This window comes from Pinus tabuliformis, chromosome X, assembly GCF_031772625.1.
Source record: "Pinus tabuliformis cultivar Carrire ecotype Pingquan chromosome X, CPIR1, whole genome shotgun sequence".
In the NCBI taxonomy this organism is placed as follows: domain Eukaryota; kingdom Viridiplantae; phylum Streptophyta; class Pinopsida; order Pinales; family Pinaceae; genus Pinus; species Pinus tabuliformis.
In genome coordinates, this window is record NC_142308.1 from 1,641,152,672 (window position 1) to 1,641,172,634 (window position 19,963).

Genomic DNA, 19,963 nt, shown 5'->3' on the forward strand with positions numbered 1-19,963 from the left:
TGGGATTTTGAACTATTTTGAAATTTTTATGTACATTGGGGTTTTGGGTATTTGTAAATTCATTTGTGCATGTGAGATCAGGGGCAAATTGCTGGAATAGAGCTAGATCTAGGCCATTGATGGTAAGATCTAGCCTCTAGAAATTTTTGTAGGGCCAACTATTAAAGAATTTGTAGAAAAAATGAACATTTGAAGCAAAATCAATTTTGGAGCAAGGGTTTCAAAATTTTTTGGGGCTCTAAGTCCTAGCGTCTCCCTCAAAGCCCTACGTCACCCTTTTGAGGACCCAGTGTCAGCTCTTTAGGGCCTTCAGAGCCTAGTCGCAAGCTCTTTGAGGCCTAGGCCTCCTCCACCCCCCTGAAGCCTTTTTAGGCCCAACCACGGGCCTTAAGGGATTTTTAGCCCTAGGTAGTAACCTCCTAGGGCCTTTTGACCCCCTCTCTAGTCTTGACAGTAGCCATTAGGGCTTGTCGTGGACCTATTTGAGCCCCTCCTCCTCTTCTCTGGTCCTCTTTGGTCTCTTGACGCTAGCAGTTGCACCCTTCAACCTTTTTCTCTCCTCTTTTGCCCTCTTCCTAGCCTCATTTGCCTCTCCTCTATCCTTGGTTGCCCTCTGAATTTTCTTGTTAATTTATGGTATGTTCTATGCTTAAGAGCAATTTACTTCAAATTTTCGTATTAGCCCAATATCGAATTCCATAATAGCAATCACATCAGCATGATAGTAAAATGCAGACAGAACATAAATATAATAGTAGAAGACAAGCCAAGACAAGAGGACAGAAGATGTGACACTAGCCAGGGACAAGCCCCAATGCGGGGAAACACTTGATCAATTCTTCTTATGTTCTTCAATAATTCAGCACAGAGAGAGATAGTACAATTATACAAATCTGTAATTTTATGACAGCAGCAGCAAAACCCTAACCAACAAAGTCAAGGCTAGTCAAATAGTTTAGATTTGACCTCTAATCAACCTCAGTCAACTCGGCCTCCAACAACAAGAATAGGTAGCCCAAAATAGTCTGAAATCTCCAGTCAAACTTCAGTGAACACTAGGACAGATCTGCGGTCAACCTTTGACAGTCAACGTTGGTCAAAGTGTGGTCAAAACAGGTCAATGGAGCTGTCCAAAAATGTGGCCTGCCTAAGAGAGGCATCCTAATCCAATCCGCAATCAAAGAAGTCTCCACACTGGTCAATGATGTCTAATGTGCCCACATGTAGCTCGGTCAACCCAAGTCAACACTGCCCTAACCAGAATCTGTGTCCTCCTTTCAGCCACACATGTGTGAGAGAGAGGTGCTCCTCTAATGCGTAGGAGAGAGAAGAATGTGAGATGAGATGAGTGGAATAATGCCACAAGGTCTCCTCCTTTTATATGAAACATTGAGGATAAGTTGGGGGCGAAAATCATTGTTTTGATTACTTGCCGACCTTGACAAATTGTCAAGAATACAAATATATTTATATCTCCATGAATACATGTTAGAATCGGATGATCGTTAGATCAATCCTACACCTCCCGGAGAGAAGAATCCAAGAAAAATATCAGCGACCATAAATAAGGTGACCCACATGGAGTTTGGCCCTAGTTGTCAATTTTAACACTCCCTCTCAACTAGGGAGAACTCCATCTGCTAATCCATCTGTCTGTCGATACTGTCTCTGCCATCAATGCACTGCTCTACTCTGCCAAACTATGAAGAAGAAGAAGTGATCGAGAATGTATCATACCATTCTCTACTAACCTGAAGTCAGTCCCAGATAATAGAGAGTGTCTCATGGCACTCTTACTGACCCAAAGTCAGTGCCAATGAATAGAGTATGTCATACCACTCTTACTGATCTGAAATCAGTTCCAAATAAAGAGAGTGTCTCATACCACTCTTACTGACCCAAAGTCAGTTCCAATTGATCCCAAATCAATATCATCCTAGCATAGGGAGTACGGTAGTACATGATGCATCCATCGGTAGTACTATGGTCCCTATCCTCATTTCCCTACTCATTGGGCAAATGAGAGGTACTTCCCATGAGTCCCAAACTTCATGGGTAAGATGTCTCAGCAGGAGAAGGATGAATCACTCATCTTGCCTACATGTCGCCACAGGGTATCACAGGGGAAGGTTGAACCACTCACCCTATACATAGCAAACCACTAGGGGAAGGTTGAACCACTCACCTTATGGATGCTCATCACTACAAGAAGCACCCCAAGCCCCCCGGAGCTCCCAGAGCTCAATGTACATATCATACAAGACCCTCATAAGAGGGTTTCTCCACGACTCCTAGTCGTTCTCAGAAAGTCAAGAATTTGACCTTTCCTAGGGGCTTCGTCAGAATGTCGATGACCTGCTCCACAGTCCCAATATGATGGAGCCTTATTTCTCCCCGTTGTATCATATCCCGAATAAAGTGGTACCTGATATCGATGTGCTTGGAGCGATCATGAAATACGGATTCTCTGATAAATGAATCCCACTCTGGTTGTCGCAGAGGATCACGGTAGTATCTAGTGTATGTCCAAACAGCTCACTGAAGAGCTTCCTCAACCAGACAGCTTCACAGGAGGCCATACTCGCAACAATGTATTCGGCCTCAGCGGTGCTCAAAGCCATCGACTTTTGCTTCCTGCTCATCCAGGATATCGAAGCAAAACCCAAAGAGAAACAGCACCTGGAAGTGCTCTTGCGATCCACCACACTGCCTACCCAATCAGCACCGGAATAACCATGCAACCTCACATCTCCGACAATGTATCTCAGTCCACGAGTGATTGTGCCCCGAAGATATCTCTAAAGATTCTTGGCACCAATCCAATGTGAGTGATGAAGCTCAACCATATATTGGCTCAACGTGTTGACTGCAAAACATATATCTAGACGGGAGTTCACCAAGAACATCAATGCTCCTATGAGTTGACAATACTCAGAAGCATTTCCCAATACAAGTCCGGTAGCACTACCGCATAAGTTCTTGAACTTAAGCTCCATCGAGGTAGTCACGGGCTTGCAGTCCACCATCCCAAATCTTTCCAATATCTTCACCACATATTTTCCTTGAGATAGGAAAATTTCTCCTGGCTTTTGCTAGATCTCCAGCCCTAGGAAATAGTGCATCAGTCCTAGGTCCTTCATCTCAAATTCAGAAGCGTGAATGAGAGGGTCTACACCAGTTAGAAAGAGGTCATCCACATATAGCACCAGTATGAGAGGCTTATCATTTTCAACCTTCAAGTAAAGGTTCGGATCGACTTCACTCCTAGTGAATCTCAGCTTCATCAAATAGCTATCGATCCTCTCATACCAAGCTCGGGGTGCTTGCTTTAGCCCATAGAGAGCTTTCTTCAACCTGCATACATGAGATTCCTGATTATGAACCTCAAACCCCTCGGGTTGTTCCACATATACTTTCTCTTTAATCGAACCATGCAAGAACACGGTCTTGACATCCATCAGATGTAGGTTCCATCCTTGCAAAGCAGCAAGGGCTATGATCGAGCAAATGGTGGTGTATCAGGAAACAGGTGCAAATATCTCATCATAATCCACACCTTCCTTTTGAGAGAAGCCTCGAGCAACAAAGCGAGCCTTGTACTTTTCAACACTCCCATTAGCTCCATGCTTGATTTTGTAAAGCCATTTCAAGGTGACAACTGATTTGTCCTGGGGTTTGAGGACCACATCCTAGACATCATTCTTCATGATGGACTCATATTCTTCATTCATAGCATCCTTCCATACTTGATGCTTCACGACTTCTTCGAACGATGTAGGCTCGTTTTGAATGATGGTGCTCATAATGGTCAAGTATCCCTGATACCTGGTCGGCTTCTTGCTTTCACAGAAAGTCCCTCTGGGTGCAATATGTCTCTCGGCATCTTCAAGAGTCTCCCTAAGCCATGGGGGTCTCTTCCTAGAGGAGGAGGGCTCTTGAGGAGAAGGATCAATAGGATCTGTTAGCCCTACTATATTCTTCAACATTCGATCGATAAAAAACAGGTCTAGCAGTGTTGGTTATGCTTACAAGGGGCTCGCAACAGATGGTTTCCTCTTCTCCTTCATTTTCCTTATAACTCCATAACCCCTGCTATCCCTATTTTACTCCAACATTTAGCATAAAAGCTGCATTTCCTTAGCTCCCTGGGCGCCTAGTCTAAGCGTCATGTGACCCCGATCACCCGATCATGCGCTTTGTATCGCTCTTTCCCGTCACATCTACGTAAATCCGTGCATTTAACTTCGCGTCGTCCGATCAACCCCCGCCACGATTGGACGACATTCGCGCCTCCCACTCCTGTAAACTGCACGCACGATAACCAGCGGGGAAAGTGGTTTCGGCCCTGTCCCATCTACCACGTATCACGCGCTAATTGCGATCGCGCCCCTTTGTACGTTTACTACCATCCTCTCGTAAGCAGTGCAGGGAATACCGCCCTCCAATGAAACTGCCCTCCTCGCTCGCTAAACCCCATGCACCTTTCCCCCGATGACCGTCAGATCCCCCGCGTCCAGATCCAACGGCCTGTGATCCGCCCGCTCCCACTTCTTCCCGATAGCCCTGCAAATCAATCTCTACCGTCCATTCACTTGATCCAACGGCTGATGTATAATCCCCGACCTGCTCATGCGTCCACCATGATGTACTTGTGTCTTAGACCTATATCATACACCCGAAGGATGAAGCGATCAGCTACCTAATACTCTGTGCAGTTACTACTTCAACTACTGCATTCAAGAGCAGCAGGGCCGAGAGAGAAAGGACAATCCTCGAGCAGTTAAACGCCTTCAACAGTTATGGAAATTTATTCATACAACATTCCACCTGCTCGAGGAGTACAACAAAGTACCAGAGAATGTCAAATTCATTCATAGAAGCAGTAGATCGTACCAGAGGCCCATTTTAGACAGTTAATGTGGTTGGTGGTCAATTATGACCCCTCCACGCATAGAACAGCAGGATATTTTTGTAATGAAACTCTATATATACCCAAAAACAAGATGTAATGAAGATTGATGGTTGTAGTTTGATGTAAGATTCAACTTCTGGAGACTGTAACTACTGTGATACCTGCAGCGTCTGGTCTTCATTTTCAGCTAATACAAGTTTCTTTTGTTGTTAATTGCTCACTTTCCATTTCTGCTATGTTTTAGGCTGTGCCTGTTATGTATTTTTCATGTGCTCTTGATGTTTAGCATTAGAGGGGTTGTCATCCCGCCTCTACGTTAGAATCTAGTATGTATCATTGAATGTGCTATGCAGATTTCTGTTTGCTTAGTGCCAGAAAGCTGTCATCCTGTCTGTGCATTAGGAAATAGATTTGCAGACCTCTTCACTGGTTGCAGCCGGCCATCACATGGTCTTGTGCATCTGCTGGTGTGGTCAGTATTCTCCATGTTCACTTAATCCTCAAACTGTGAGTAATTGGTGGTCTAAAGCCTTGTAGTCTGGGGGTGTTCACCCATGTCTAGGGTTAAGCATAGTAGAAGTGGTTATCTGGCTTGAATATGCATCATTCCTTCCATTCACCCACCTATTTCCAACATTTTTGTTGAGTTTGTAATGTTCCCGAGCATCTTTGAGATACAACCTAGGAGAGTTTCTTGGGGTGATAACAGGATCCATAGGTTCTTCAACATTAGGCATCGTTTCATCTTCTTTCTCATCCAGTTTCCTGGTGTCAGCTTCTTTATCATTCCTTAGAATAGGAAGATTGTTAACCTTGCTAAGAGCTATATCTTCGACAAAGGTAACATCATGATTTATCTCAACTTCCCTTTGACCAGCCACATAAATTTTATAGCCCTTAGTATTTTCATTATAGCCCACAAAGATTCCTTTCTTTCTAGATGCACCCAATTTGCTTCTCTTCTCTTTCGGCACATGAATGTATATGGGACTTCCAAAAATTCTCAAATGAGAGACATCAGGTTTCTTACCAGTGAACATTTCTTCGGGAGTCTTGGAATCCAATGCTTGATGGGGGCGTCGACTTTGAACATATATAGCTGTATTCGCAGCTTCGGCCCATAGAAACTTTAGAAGCCTTTGATCATGGAGCATGGTATGAACAACTTCCACAATCGTACGATTCTTCCTTTCAGCCACACCATTCTGCTCAGGAGTGTATGGTATTGTGGTCTCCCTCTTAATGCCAGCTTCTTTGCAAAAGTCATGGACCTCATTGGATTCATACTCGGTCCCATTATCAATCCTTAATATCTTCATTCTCTTCTCGATTTGATTTTCGATCAAGGCTTTGAAGTGACAGAACCAGGTGAACACTTCATCCTTCTTTTTCAAGAAGTAGATCCAAGTCTTGCAAGAGTAATCATCTGTAAAAGTGAGACAATATAGATATCCTCCCAAAGAGTTTACGGGTATCACACCAGATATGTCGAAGTGGACCAACTACAATATATCAATAGTCTAGCTATTACTTGAGGGGAATGGTCCCCTTTTAAGTTTTCCTTTGGCACATCTCGGACATACACCTTCATGCTCTACTTTGAACTCGGGCATCCCTGTCACCATCTGTCTCACATCAGGTAGAGCCTTATAATGAAGTTAGGCAAACCTTCGATGCCATAGTTCAGATTGTAGAGATGTGTCACAAGACATGACCCCAGTGGACTTCCTCCAACTTGATATAAAGAGTCAACTCAGAACCCAAGAGTAAAAGCATCTTTAAAATTCTTTTTCCAAACACGTACCTTTCCATCGATGAATGCCACCTGGTAGCCTTTGTCTTCCATTGTCGAAATGGACACCAGGTTCTTCTTGAGATCAGGTACATATCAAACTTCTTGTAAATGGATCGTGTTACCCTGATTCAGTTGAAGAGTAACATTTTCTACACCCTTTACGGGATGGGTGGAATTGTCTCCAAGAATAATCTGCAAGTTTGTCTCCTTCTCTATCAGATAAGGGAGAGCTTCCTTATAACCAGTGAAGTGCCTTGAGGCACCACTATCAATAAACCAATTTCCCAACGAGTCCGGAGGAGAGGTGGTGGAGAGGGCCGATATAAGATAATACTCATCTTGCTTATTGTTAACAACATTTGATTCATACCTGGAGTTCCTTCCTTTCTTGGAGGGTTGACTACTTCCTTGATTTCCCGCATTCCTTTTTCCTTTGCCATTGAACCTACCATTCCTTTGATTGTTGTTGTTGAAGTTGCCCTTGAAGTGATTTTGATCATTATCATGTGATGTGTCCTTTCTATTTAGACACTTCCTTGCATAGTGGCCAAATTTATTGCAAACAAAGCATCTTCCCTTCCTTCCACCCTTCGATCCGGGCTTTCCTTTGAAATGACCTTTAGACCCAGAAGTATTTCTCCTTTTGGCATGAGAGGAGAAAGCAGTGGGGTTGCCTCTATTTGAAGGCATTTCTTGCTCCACCATCCTTGTCTCTTCTTGAATGCATCTCGACATCAATTCTTCAAACCCTGGAATTCGATCATTATTGAGAAGAGTGGTTTTAAATATATATCATTCGGATGGAAGCCCTCCAAGGGTAGTGATAGTTAGTTCCCTGTCAGGAATGACTTCTCCAATCGATAGAAGATCATTCTTGATCTCAGTGATTCTTAAGAAGGAGGACTAAATATCCTCGTCCTTACCCTTCTTAATATCCTTCAACTTATTTTTGAGGAACAAAACTTGATTTGCATCACTAACCTTAAGCATGCTTACCAATCTGTCGTAGATCTCCTTGGAGGTGTTCAAATTGGAAATGTAGGCCACCAGACATTTGTCAATTGAATCTCGGATAATCTTCTTCGCTTTGATTTCACCCTTAGTGTACTTGTTCTTTGTAGTAGTCGATGCATTTGATGGAGGCTCCAAGATTTTACCCTTCACATAGTCCAACACTTCTTGTTCTTCTAATGTCAGATCAAGAGACATCTTCCATCTGTGATAGTTAGACTTCTCACGGAGCTTGTCTTTTGTCGGGAAGTGGGATGAGGAACCCATGAAGCCTTTTGTCCTTTCCAACTGTCTTCGGTGATTGCTCTTTCACTCTTGCTTGGGCTTTGTCTTCACCTCAGTTCTGATACCATGTTAATTTATGATATGTTCTATGCTTCAAAGCAATTTACTTCAATTTTCATATTAGCCCAATATCAATTTCCAGAATAGCAATCATATCAGCATGATAGTAAAATGCAGATAGAACATAAATATAACAGTAGAATACGAGCCAAGACAAGAGGACACAAGATGTGGCACTAGCGAGGGACAAACCCCAATGCGAGGAAATCCTTGATCAATTCTTCTTATATTCTTCAATAATTCAGTAGAGAGAGAGATAGTACAATTATACAAATCTATAATTTTATGACAGCAGCAGCAAAACCCTAACCAGCAAAGTCAAGGTTGGTCAAACAGGTCAGATTTGACCTCTAGTCAACCTCAGTCAACTCGGCCTCCAACAACAAGAATAGGCAGCCCAAAACAATCTGAAATCTCCAGTCAAACTTCAGTCAATGTTGGGACAGATCTGTGGTCAACCTTTGACAGTCAACGCTGGTCAAAGTGTGGTCAAAACAAGTCAATGGAGCTGTCTAGAAATGCGGCCTGCCTAGGAGAGGCAGCCTAACCCAATCCGCAGTCAAAGAAGTCTCCACATTGGTCAACGTTGTCCAATCTATCCACCTGCAACTCGGTCAACCCAAGTCAATGCTGCCCTAACCAGAATCTGCGTCCTCCTTTCAGCCACACGTGTGTGAGAGAGATGCTCCTCTAATGCGTAGGAGAGAGAGAAGAATGTGAGATGAGATGAGTGGAATAATGCCACAAGGTCTCCTCCTTTTATATGAAACGTTGAGGATAAGTTGGGGGCGAAAATCATTGTTTTGCTTGTTGGCCGACCTTGACAAATTGTCAAGAATACAAATAAATTCATATCTCCATGAATACATGTCGGAATCGGATGATCGTTAGATCAATCCTACACCTCTCAGAGAGAGGAATCCAAGAAAAATATCAGCTGCCATAAATAAGGTGACCCACATGGAGTTTGGCCCTAGTTGCCACTTTTAACATTTCTAAACTGAATATTGATGAGTTTTGTAGATGAAATTAGCTCAAAGTTGTTGTTTTCAAGTGCCAAGTACTTTGGAGAATTTTTTGGCAACTTGGGCAAGTGATCTACAAGGCCTTGGGCCTAGGGTTTGATCTCTAAAACCCTTGTCCTCTCACTATTTTGCTACAGTTCTAATTCATCTTTCATAAAGAGAAAAAATTCATGATTAAGTGCCCTAAAAATCATATCTAAGTAGTCTAAACACATTAAAAGACTCACGGTAAAATTTTGTTAATTGTTTGGTGACTTGGGCATTATTTCTTGAGCATAGATCTACTTGTTTAGTGATTGAAATATCTTTGCATAACCAGTAGATCAGATCTGATATAAATCTGAAGATCACATCTTAAAGGGCTTAAAAATCAAAATTTTCAATTTGGCAAGCTTGTTCTAGCATTTGGCAATTTTTGGACACAATTTGGCACACACTTTCACATTGGTAGCTCACTGTTTGCATATCTTTCTTACTGTTGTTATAAGTGTTTCCAGATCTGATATATCTCTGAATACTTCATCATAAGAGGGTTAAGTAGCTCATATAGTTGCTTGGCAAGTCATTGGGCATCTCATTGGTCATATTTAGTTTTCATATGCTTGATAATTTCTTGATCTAGAGTGATTTACTTGTTGCTGTCCTATATGTCACATAAGTGGTTTTCATGATCTAATTGGCTCATTGTGATTTATGCTATTGAAATCTAATGTTTACTTGTCTTGTGTTAGATCTAAGAATTATTAACTTAGCACTAAAATCACTCATTTAAGCTCTAATCTTGTTGAATATCTTAAGTCTCCTTATTGATATATTGTGGTCTAAGTCATATTGTTTCTTGATATCTAATTGTGTTAAGTTGGAAAACGATAAATTGGCATCTTGTTCTAATTGTGATCTAAAGCATTCAAGAATCTATTTGGTTGTCTTGGCATTTAGATCTAATCAAGTATGTCTTAAATAAGTGGCATTGTCTAAAGAACATAATTTATCGTGTTATCTTTGGCATAAGATTGTTGATAATCATCATTGAAATATCTTGAGCAGTTGTGATTGGTAATCATTGGCTAATTGTTAAATAATTGCTCTAAATTGGTTACGCAACTTGTAGCTTGGTATATTGTTTACATTGGCACTAAGAAAATCGGCACATTCTTGATTGGAAGATTGTTTCATAATTCATCATTAAGTACTCTTGTCAAAAGAAGTAATCATAACTCAAGTACTTAAATAATTAAACAATCTCAACTCAAAATTCACTCACATCCTTTGCATAAGCATTCTAGGCCTGGTTGCATTAATAATTCACCTCCAAGCTTAAGCTTGATTGATAGATTTCTAGGGCCACCCTTTTCATCTAGCGTAAAGGGCTTAGCAACTCTTTGGTGGTTAACACGGTGACCTTGCAGTGGTCAAAGCCACAATCTCTACAGTGCCAGAGGCATCGGGTGGTAGGAGCCTAATAGGAGGTATCGTTAACGAAGCCTTTGCTTGCTTCGTATTGGCCTCCTTCCCACAACCTACCTTGGAGTCTAGCTTCAAAACATTTAACGGAAGGTTATACTTAGATTAGCCATATAATTAAAAGTAACCAAGATCCTTGCATCACACATAGGTCTTAGGATTTGCATCGCATATAGGTTAGTGAAGCATCTAAGCAGCAGTTGTCCATCTGGTTACTTGGTCTTAATTTAATAATAAGCAAGAGTTTTGACTCCATAAGGCACTGGTCTCATATTTGAATTTAATCTAATCCTTAAGATCTTGCTAAATTTAACCAAGTAGCTAGGCCACTCAACTGTGTCTCCCGGACTTGTTGGATACCAACTTGTCTTTCACCTTCACATTTCCATAGGGACTACCCCCCATAGCCTGTTGTTGGGAGACAGCTAGAACGGAGAGGTCGTGGATCAGGGTGACAGCCCCCGACCTGAGTTGTTGTTGCACTGCCTATACAATCTAAGCGACAACAGGATCATTGTCCAATTGTTAGCACTTTGCCTAGCTCTTGTCTTGTAGGGTTTCCCTCTCCAAGGCTTGCTAGATATTGTGGTAACAGTACCTTTTAGTCCCTTCCCTTCACTATCTTTTTTTTTGTAAGCTAACATGGGACCATTCATATTCTATTAATTCGAGTTGAAACCTGTACAAGCACATGGTGGCCTCAACCCGCCCCGAAGGGAAAACGGGTCTGTTGGCCACCTTAAGTTTTTAACAGCCATCAAAAAACAGAAAATGCTGAGTCTTCTTGTCCAAGCTAAGTATACTAAACATTCAAAAAGATTACTACTAACTCCTATCTGCATCATATATTGTAACAAGATTTAGAACTGGCTCTCTGCATCCTAACTATGAAAATTTATACATATCTCCAAGTATCAGTCTGCCATGGCTTCCAGCTGGTCGCCTTCTTCCTTTATTCCTGAGTTAATCTTCTTTATCTGTTGCTTTATCTCTTCCAGTTTGTTATCCTGCATAAGAAGGGTTACCTGAATGTTCTGCATCTCTTTTTTCAGGTTAGGAATTCCTTGGGCCAGTTCCGCCATCTCCATAGCAACCTGCTCCATAGCTTTTGCCAAGAGCCTCTTCATGACCCAATACACATGAAGAGCCTGTTTGTACAGGGTCATGCGCCCTCTGGTATTTCCTGGATCCGGCAACAAGTATTCCCAGTCATCCATTTCGGAACCCGACTGTCCCTGAATAGCTTCTTCCTCCATTCTCTGGATTATATTCCGGATGTCCTCGTCTGTGTTTTCGCTGTAAGCCCTCTCGGCGTACTGGACCCTCCGCTTCAGCGTTTTCCTGCCCCTTCTTTTGCCCACTGTCGATGGTTCGCTTCTCTCCTGATTTCCGGCCAGCCTTCCTCTCCCTCTACCTCTTCGGCTCCCTCCCCATCCTCTGCTCCCTTTGTTATCATCCTTTACCCTGCTACCCTGACCCGCTATGCCAGAAGGGCCACCAAAGTCACTTTCCTCTCTTCGTCTTCTGCCTCTCGTTTCTCTATTCTTCGTTTCTTCCTGATGCCTGTCCTTAGGGGACTTCCCTTTCTCCATTACGCTCCTCCTTAGCTGCTCATGACCATCCTGCTCTGAATTATACATCTCCTCTTCTTCTTCCGACCCTTCCATACCTGTCTGATACTGTTCCATTGCTTCCCAGGAATCGTCCATATTTCCTTCCTTGCTCTTCCCCTTTCCGCCCCTGCTCGCCTCAGTCGCTTCCTTCCTCATTCTTCTCACTATTGCCCGTCGTTCAATCCTTATGGGGGTTGGCGGTCTGTCTTTCCACCTTCTCCTTCCTGCATTAATCCTTACTATGGTCTCCACCACCCTGCTCCTTTGCTCTCTCCCTCCAGTTGCATATACCGAATTCCTTCCCTCGCACCTTCCTCCTTCTTCATAGTTTTTCCTTTGCCGCCCATCCTCATTCCTCTTCCCCACTTCCCTCTGCCACCTGCAGTTTCCATAATCGCCCACTTCTCCTCGTCTTACTTCTGTGCTATCATACCCACGTCCCATCACTGAAGCGTTTCTACCACCGCTTCTGCCTTTCATTACTCCATCTCTGCTTCTCCTTGGTATTATATCCCCTCTGAGGATCTTCCTGTACGCCGGCATCATTACCCATATACCAAATGGCTTATCATGGCCATTCGCCCCCGACGTATTAATCATCCTCATCGCCGTCGTTTTCACCCCGATCGGGACCTCTGGGGATCCTTTTTATAGCGCTGTGGTTTCATTATGGTCCTGAGTGATTATTGTGATGAGGCTCTCCCATCCTGGTTTGTTCATTACAGCTGGCCAGATGCTATCCACCTTTTCTCCCTGTTCTTTGCATCCCCAATTTGCAAGGAAGTCTGCGGCTTTGTTTCCTTTTCGCCTAACATGGTTGATGATTTTATATTCAATACGCTTCAATATGTCTGCCAAGTCTTGAATGATCCCTGCCGTCCTCCAGCTCCTTGCAACTTGATCCCAGTCCTTCCCATTATTGAGATTTCTAAGCATTTCAACTACTATCTGCGAGTCGCCTTCAATTTCCAGATTTGTGTAGCCATTTCTTACTGCTATTCTAAGACCCTGGTATACAGCCATTAATTCTGCTTCATTGTTGGTCATTATGCCCCCCCAGTCCGCATACACCCATCTAGTGCGTCTCTCACTGTCTCTAAAGATACCTCCAAAGCCTGCCGGCCCTGGGTTTCCTTTGGAAGCCCCGTCAAAATTCAGTTTAATGAAGTTTTCCCCGGGGTAACTGAAATGCTCTGGACTCTGAGTCTGAGATCTTTGCTGTCTTTCTTTCGAGGGATATACCATACCATATTCCATATTTAGATTAGCTAGGATTCGTCCTTCATCAGGGTTCGCTCTCCAATCCTCTTCCTCCCAGGTCTCAGCCAGAACAGTCTCCCTAATTAATTTTTGCATTCTTCTCCATATCTTTTCTGGTGGATTGGCTTTGTCTAAGAAGATCCTTCGATTCCGTTCCTTCCATAGAAGCCATATAACAAAACCTATGGCTAGATTCCAGGTTCTCTCTACAACCGGGCATGAGAATTGGCCCTTTCCCCATTGGAAGATGGTCTTTTTAATATCCAGAGGGTCTCTATTAGATTTTCCAAAGAGGTTCCTGACTTCAACCCATTGTTGTTGAGCAAATGGGCAAGAGTTCAGAATGTGTTCCTGGGTTTCGTTTTCCTGTTTACAAAGGCTGCATCTCGGTGGCCCCTGGAAACCCCGTTTCTGAAGCTTATCCCATGTCAGTATTCTTTCTTTCCCAACTAGCCATGCGAATATAGTTACCTTTGGCCACCACTTATTACTCCAGATTTTTCCCCATTCCAAAGTTTCCTCCTCTCTCTCCTGGCTAGTTGTTAAATAATAAGCTTCTTTGACTGTGAAGGTCCCTCTTGTGGAATTTCCCCATCTAAGAATATCCTGTCCCGATCTAATTTTAATTTTCCTTGACTCCAGTTCTTTTACAAGTATCCCTTTCTGCTCCTGATCTATATTTTCCACTGTTGATAATATCGGCGATATATCGGCGATATTCGGAAATATCGCGATATTTTCGGCAAAATGATATATCGCCGAGAAAATATCGCGATATTTTCAAAATATCGGCAAATATCGGAAAATATCGGCAAAATATCGCGATATTTTGAAAATATCGGCAAAATATCGGCTATATTTAAAAATTTGAAAAAATTATTTTTTATGCTTGCCGATATTTGCCGATATTTTCGCCGATATTGCCAATAAGATATTTTCTGGACCCTCGCCGATATTTTGCCGATACCGATATTTTCAACACTGATATTTTCGTCCCATTCTTCTGGTTTTCTCCATATTCTCCATAACTCATCTGACTCCCCTTCTTTCCAGTATTCTTTTACATACTCTAACCCCTCGATTACAACCTTCTGATGTGTACTTTGCAGAGCTTGGATGCTGACCATTCTGTCTCTTTGCTGCCATGCCTCCTCCCAGAATCTAGCTGTACTTCCTCCTCTTATTTCCCAGAAGGCATATTTGTTTATGATGTCTCTGTTCTGGCTTGCCAGTTCCCATATTGTAGATCCTTTTAGGGTTTCTTCTAGTCTGAGGATGCCTTCTGATGTTAAGGGCATATTATATTTCTGTGTCCATATTTTTTTCCATAGGTCATTTCCTCCCCTCATCCACCTCCACAGTCCCTTCCCTTCACTATCATTTGCTGGACATTAATAAAATTATCTTATCTTAGCATTCTTGAGTTTCAAATTAATCTAATATTCCACTTCTTAGTCAACTGGAAAATTAGTTTTAAGATGTTTATATATTACTTTGGTTGATTTCCACTAGTCTAGTGCATCTCAATACAAAATCATGTAGGTTAATGCTGACTGCATGCTTCACATCATGAATATTTGCTTAAAATCGTAGACAAAATATATATGCTAATGTTAATGCTTTTAGCCAAATGAAAGGCACAGATAAATTGTGCACTTTGTTGTATAAGTTGAATGGCAGATGATGTCATACACAAAAAATTATAAAATGCAGAAGCAAGTAGAGATAAGATTTCAAATAAAATCAAAGGAAACATTCTAGATTCTATGCTGCTGGAAAGGAAGATAAAAGTCTTTACTTCACCATATCCTCTTTTCCCATTATCAAGAAATAGTGTCAAAATAAAGCCTTCCCTATAAGCTTCTTGAGTTTGATTTTTTGCACTAATTGCTGTGGCTGGAGCATTGAGTGGAATTCTGTCACAGAGTAGAAAGGTACTTCAAAAGTAGCAATCTCAGTCTTTAATAATTAGATTAAATGGAGCAAGTCAGAACAATATCTCGAAATTAGTGTTGCATTCGATGATAAGCAGATAAATATCAACTAACACAAATTATGCAGGCACACGTATTACAAGCTTACCTGTAACGTGAATATTCTAATTTAAGAACAGAAAATTGAAGAGTATCACTTTTCAAACTAGTATTTTGAGAGTACATTGAAAGTATCTTGAAGGCATGATTCACAGCATGACGAGCAGACTCCTGTAGAACTCTGCAGAAAGATAATACCTCTTAGTTTGTGGAAGTGCAGTCACTGTGTAGAATCAGTTTCTCCAACAAGGATTTCTGCAAAATACCTACCTATGACATGCAGTATTATCTTCAATACAGCTCTCTATTTCAATCACCCAATCAAGTTGTCCTTCTTGAGATATAAGCAATGCAGTCTCAAGCTCTTGCTTTGTTTGTACAAGCATATGCTTAACTCTGTCAAAGAGTAAAATGTCAAGAGAAAGGGAAACTTTCCCAGTTCAGAAAAAACCTCTTGCAGGTATACCTCAAATCATACAATTGATCAGTTACAAATCCAAACATAGCCAAAAGAAATCATTGTGGATTTTATTGTTTTTAAATTTGAACTCGTATTCAAATTTTCATATCTTTTCAGTTGCATCTCAGGATTAAATTTTCTGTTAGTTGAAAGTTTCTATTATAGACTAGAGGGAGTATTGTTTATTCTACAAAGAATACCACCTACATGGTGCAACTGTATTGATGCATATTATATGAACAGACCTCCTAGACAAAATAAGGCAATCTCATCAGCAGCTATTATTCGTATTATTCATGTTTCAGCATATCTGAGATGAAAAAGGCATTTGATGAAACAAACTATGCCCAAAGGATAAAGCCAAGTTTAAATATTGTTCACATAGGTGGATGTCATAACTGACAAGATTATTCTAAAATGGCTTCTCAGAAACAATAACGTATGAGAGACAAAAAGAATTTAATCTACAGTATTATCTTTGACATTGTGTTTAAGCATGGATATACGTTTCCAGGATTTACAGCCCTGGCCTTGAAGCAGAAAAAGAAAGAAGAGAGTGAACTAATGTACATAATGTAAAATACTGCAATTAGTATTCCCACTCAAACCTGCACCTTAAGTGATAAGGCCCCAAAGCACAAATGAAACCTTGAGGGAACTAAGAGGGGCTACCTGTTACCTCCCAAGCCTGCACTTCAAGAGGTAAAACTCAAACCCAAGCTCAACCCCAGGGGAATTTAGAGGGTCTACCCATTGTCACCACAACAGTTCCTTCTCAGGCTGGCTCTCCTCCAGCACAAGGGGGGATTTCCTTAAGTAAATTTATGATATATTTTATAAGAAATAAATGGATGGTGGGATGCTAAGACCAGTGAAAATACAAGGGTTATGGAATCCAGGAAAACAAACAGAGCGGGCTTGAATTTATATGCAGAGGGCGCAGTTAAGCCCATACTATGATGTGCCAGGACTAGTCCAAAGGGATTCTTAGGTTATACAAGAATGTCTAATAGCCCTAACAATAGATACACCATCACAACCATTGTGTTTAAAACCAACAAATAACATGCAACCTGTTACCCACCATTTTGTGGGTGATATCTATAGGAGAAAATTTTCTCCAAGATGGTCATCAGCCGGCAGCCACCAGCCCCTTGCAGCCACCAACTAGCTCGTTGTGCCACTTCTCCGCCACTTGAGCCAGCCATGAGGTCCCTCATCCATCTGTCATGATCACATGTTTGAAGGTGGGCCTCCCAAAACTAAAGGTATGCCTTGTCATGTTGGAATTTCTAAGTTTAACCCATTATAAATTCTCCTTGTACTATCTGGTTTATTTCTTCCTACTTGTTTGATTACTTAACAAGTTATTTACCATGTAAATACTGAAAATAAACACAAGTATAGTATCAACATTTACAGATCATCAACAGAAAGAAAACAAGCACACAAGTGACACTGTTATTTTTAGACCAATGTCCCTACAAAAATGCAATGCAGGAAAACTGGTGTAGCTATTCAGACGGTTATATTATTATGCAGTTTATCAGAGTACATCTATGCGCCTTGTTGACACCTAATCCGAAACGGATGAGGTGAAACTGGACAGTCATCTAGAAGATGAACTGATCTATTTTTTGTATATAAATAATAGTTGTTTAATGAGAAATATCACCAGTTGTTTCTTGCGCTCATTAATTTCTGAGCTAACCTGGCCTGACATGGTATCAGAGCACAGGGCCCAGAAATAACTCCTGCCTCTGCCAGGTTTCTGCGCCCTCATGAAACCTCTGTCCTGAGAGACTGTGCATCCGTTTTGTCTGAATTCGCTGCCCCTCTCTGCGCTGCCTCTGACCTGACATATCTGTCCATATTCCAATGCATCTGTCTGAATCGATTTGCCTACGCTGTCTCTGTTGCTGCCCAGAGATGCATGTAACCGTCCAACGCCTCTATCCAGCTGCGTAGATACCATAACATCCGCATGCTCACTCATTTGCCCGTTTGGCTCACTGGTTTCCTTCTGTAAAATCACGAATTGTATTACTGATGCGCCTTTTCTCTCACAGTCTTCATGACCTGTGCATAGTGAGACACTGCTTTTGGAGTCAATAGGCTATTTGCAGTCATGCTTTTCTTACTGTTCGGGCGAAATAACGTTTGTTGTTGGCTTTTCGTCAAACATATACGTTCAAGAACAAGTCCAACCTGAAATATGAGCACTGGTTTAGAGCGATGTTGCAACTTTTTGTGGAACGTGCCTTATTTGCATTATATCATATTTATTATGCAGGTTTATTCTAGTTCATAGGCTTGGCGATGCGCTTGATGAAGGTTCCTTTTTTTTTTAGACGTCAGTGAACTGCAACAACTCTTCTTCCTTCCATCGTATTTTCGCTGGAAATACTGCATTGTATTGTTTTGAAGTCTGCGTTATATTGAAGAACCGCTGCGTTGTTGTGTTGTATTGGACTGCGTTTTTTTATTGTGGGCACCCGTGTTTCATATTTTAAGCAGAGTTTGGAAATTTCAGTCAATTTCTGACCTAATCAACGCATTGAGCGGAAAGCAATGATGCCTACAGTGAATGATGCGGTGACCGCTTACCAATTGCCTTCAAAGCTGTCTGCATAAGTCAAAGTGCGCAATCGTGCATGCAGCCTGCAGGAATCTGGGTTTCTGTTCACGGTTCAAAAAAAAAATAGCAAAATGACAAAGTGCGTAGGGACATTAATTGTGTGTATGGCTTAAGCCAGCTGAGTCTAAAGTGTTAAGAGTATGTATTTTTTAAAAGGATTCAAATTGTTGTGACCGTGGATTTGAAGACTGCGTTTTTTAGAATGAAATGGTGACTGCGTTTTTTTAAAGCTTGAAATGGTGACTGCGTTTCTGACATATTTCTGCTCTCGGCATCGGTTGTTGCCAGAAACTATTTTTTGCGAAAGTTGAATGCTCCCTTACTTTGTATGTGTAGCGGAACGTTGCATGCAGTTTTGAATGGACGTTTGGTGCATGGTTATGCGTTGTTGGTAATTTCGAAGGTGAAAGTTGTGTGTGTTGGAGACTGTGTAATGGTATGTGCGTTGAAATTTTGAAGAGCTATGTTTAATATTGGCAAATTCAATGTTGCCATGAAGTTGAGCAATTATAAAAACCTGTCCAAACAGTGTTCTTTGAATGCGCTGTCCAAAGGACTTTATGTTTGAGCTTTTGAATGCGTGTTTTTGAATGCGCTGTTCATACATTAGTTCACTATTTCAAAGTTTTTCCAGTAGTGCTCTATGAAATGTTTTAGAGCCTTTGATGTATGAAGGAAAATGGAACACCATTGAATCTGTTCTCAAGTAAAAGACTGTTTTTAAACAGATAATCACATAACTGATGCATTGTTACATACAGAGGTTACATAAGGCTGTGGCATAAAGTACATAAGGCTGTATTATTTTTTAAAACATATTTTCCCAGCAGAAGTTTTTTTTCTATCAGCAGAAGTTTTTTTGTTACAGTATGCCTTCAAGAGAAAGAAGAAGATACTTCAAAGGCAGGGGGGGCAGACATTCTCAAGCAGAAAAGGCAGTCTTACATTGCATTCGCTGCAAACAAAAAGGATCTCATGATGCTTCTACATGCAAGCTACCATGGGAAAAGATTGAGCAGAGAAGAAATCAGCAGAAAGGTAAAACTGATGACACAGACAAAGGTAAAGCACTTGAATCCGCTCACTATATTGAGGCACAATGTAACATTGGAGTAAATGAAGATCTGTTTAATGCTTCACTTACTTCTTCGAAAAATGACTGGTTGCTTGATTCAGGAGCAACCTGTCATATGACTCATAGGAAAGATTTTTTTGAAGATTTCACTGATAATGTTGATGGAGCAGTATACTTTGCAGATCAGTCAAAAATCAAGCCATCAGGGCTTGGCACAGTCAGGCTTAAACTGTCTGGTCTTCTAGACTTTCTTCTGGATCATGTTCTATATCTCCCACAGCTCAAGAGAAACTTGCTGTCCCTGGTCCACATCCGCCAGCAAGGTCACTCCA

General features: G+C 41.5%; 1 protein-coding gene across 5 annotated transcripts in view; it reads right to left on the reverse strand.

Annotated features, from left to right (window-relative positions):
• PHYLLO (2-oxoglutarate decarboxylase/hydro-lyase/magnesium ion-binding protein) overlaps positions 1-19,963 on the reverse strand; it is a 439,001-nt gene that overhangs the window by 77,550 nt on the left and 341,488 nt on the right. For all 5 annotated transcript variants that reach the window (XM_089447470.1, XM_089447471.1, XM_089447473.1 and 2 more), the window contains 3 exons: positions 15,729-15,854; positions 15,508-15,639; positions 15,224-15,341 (listed from right to left, as the gene is read on the reverse strand). In XM_089447470.1, coding sequence (XP_089303596.1) covers positions 15,224-15,341; positions 15,508-15,639; positions 15,729-15,854 — 376 coding nt within the window. The remainder of the gene's footprint in view (positions 1-15,223; positions 15,342-15,507; positions 15,640-15,728; positions 15,855-19,963) is intronic.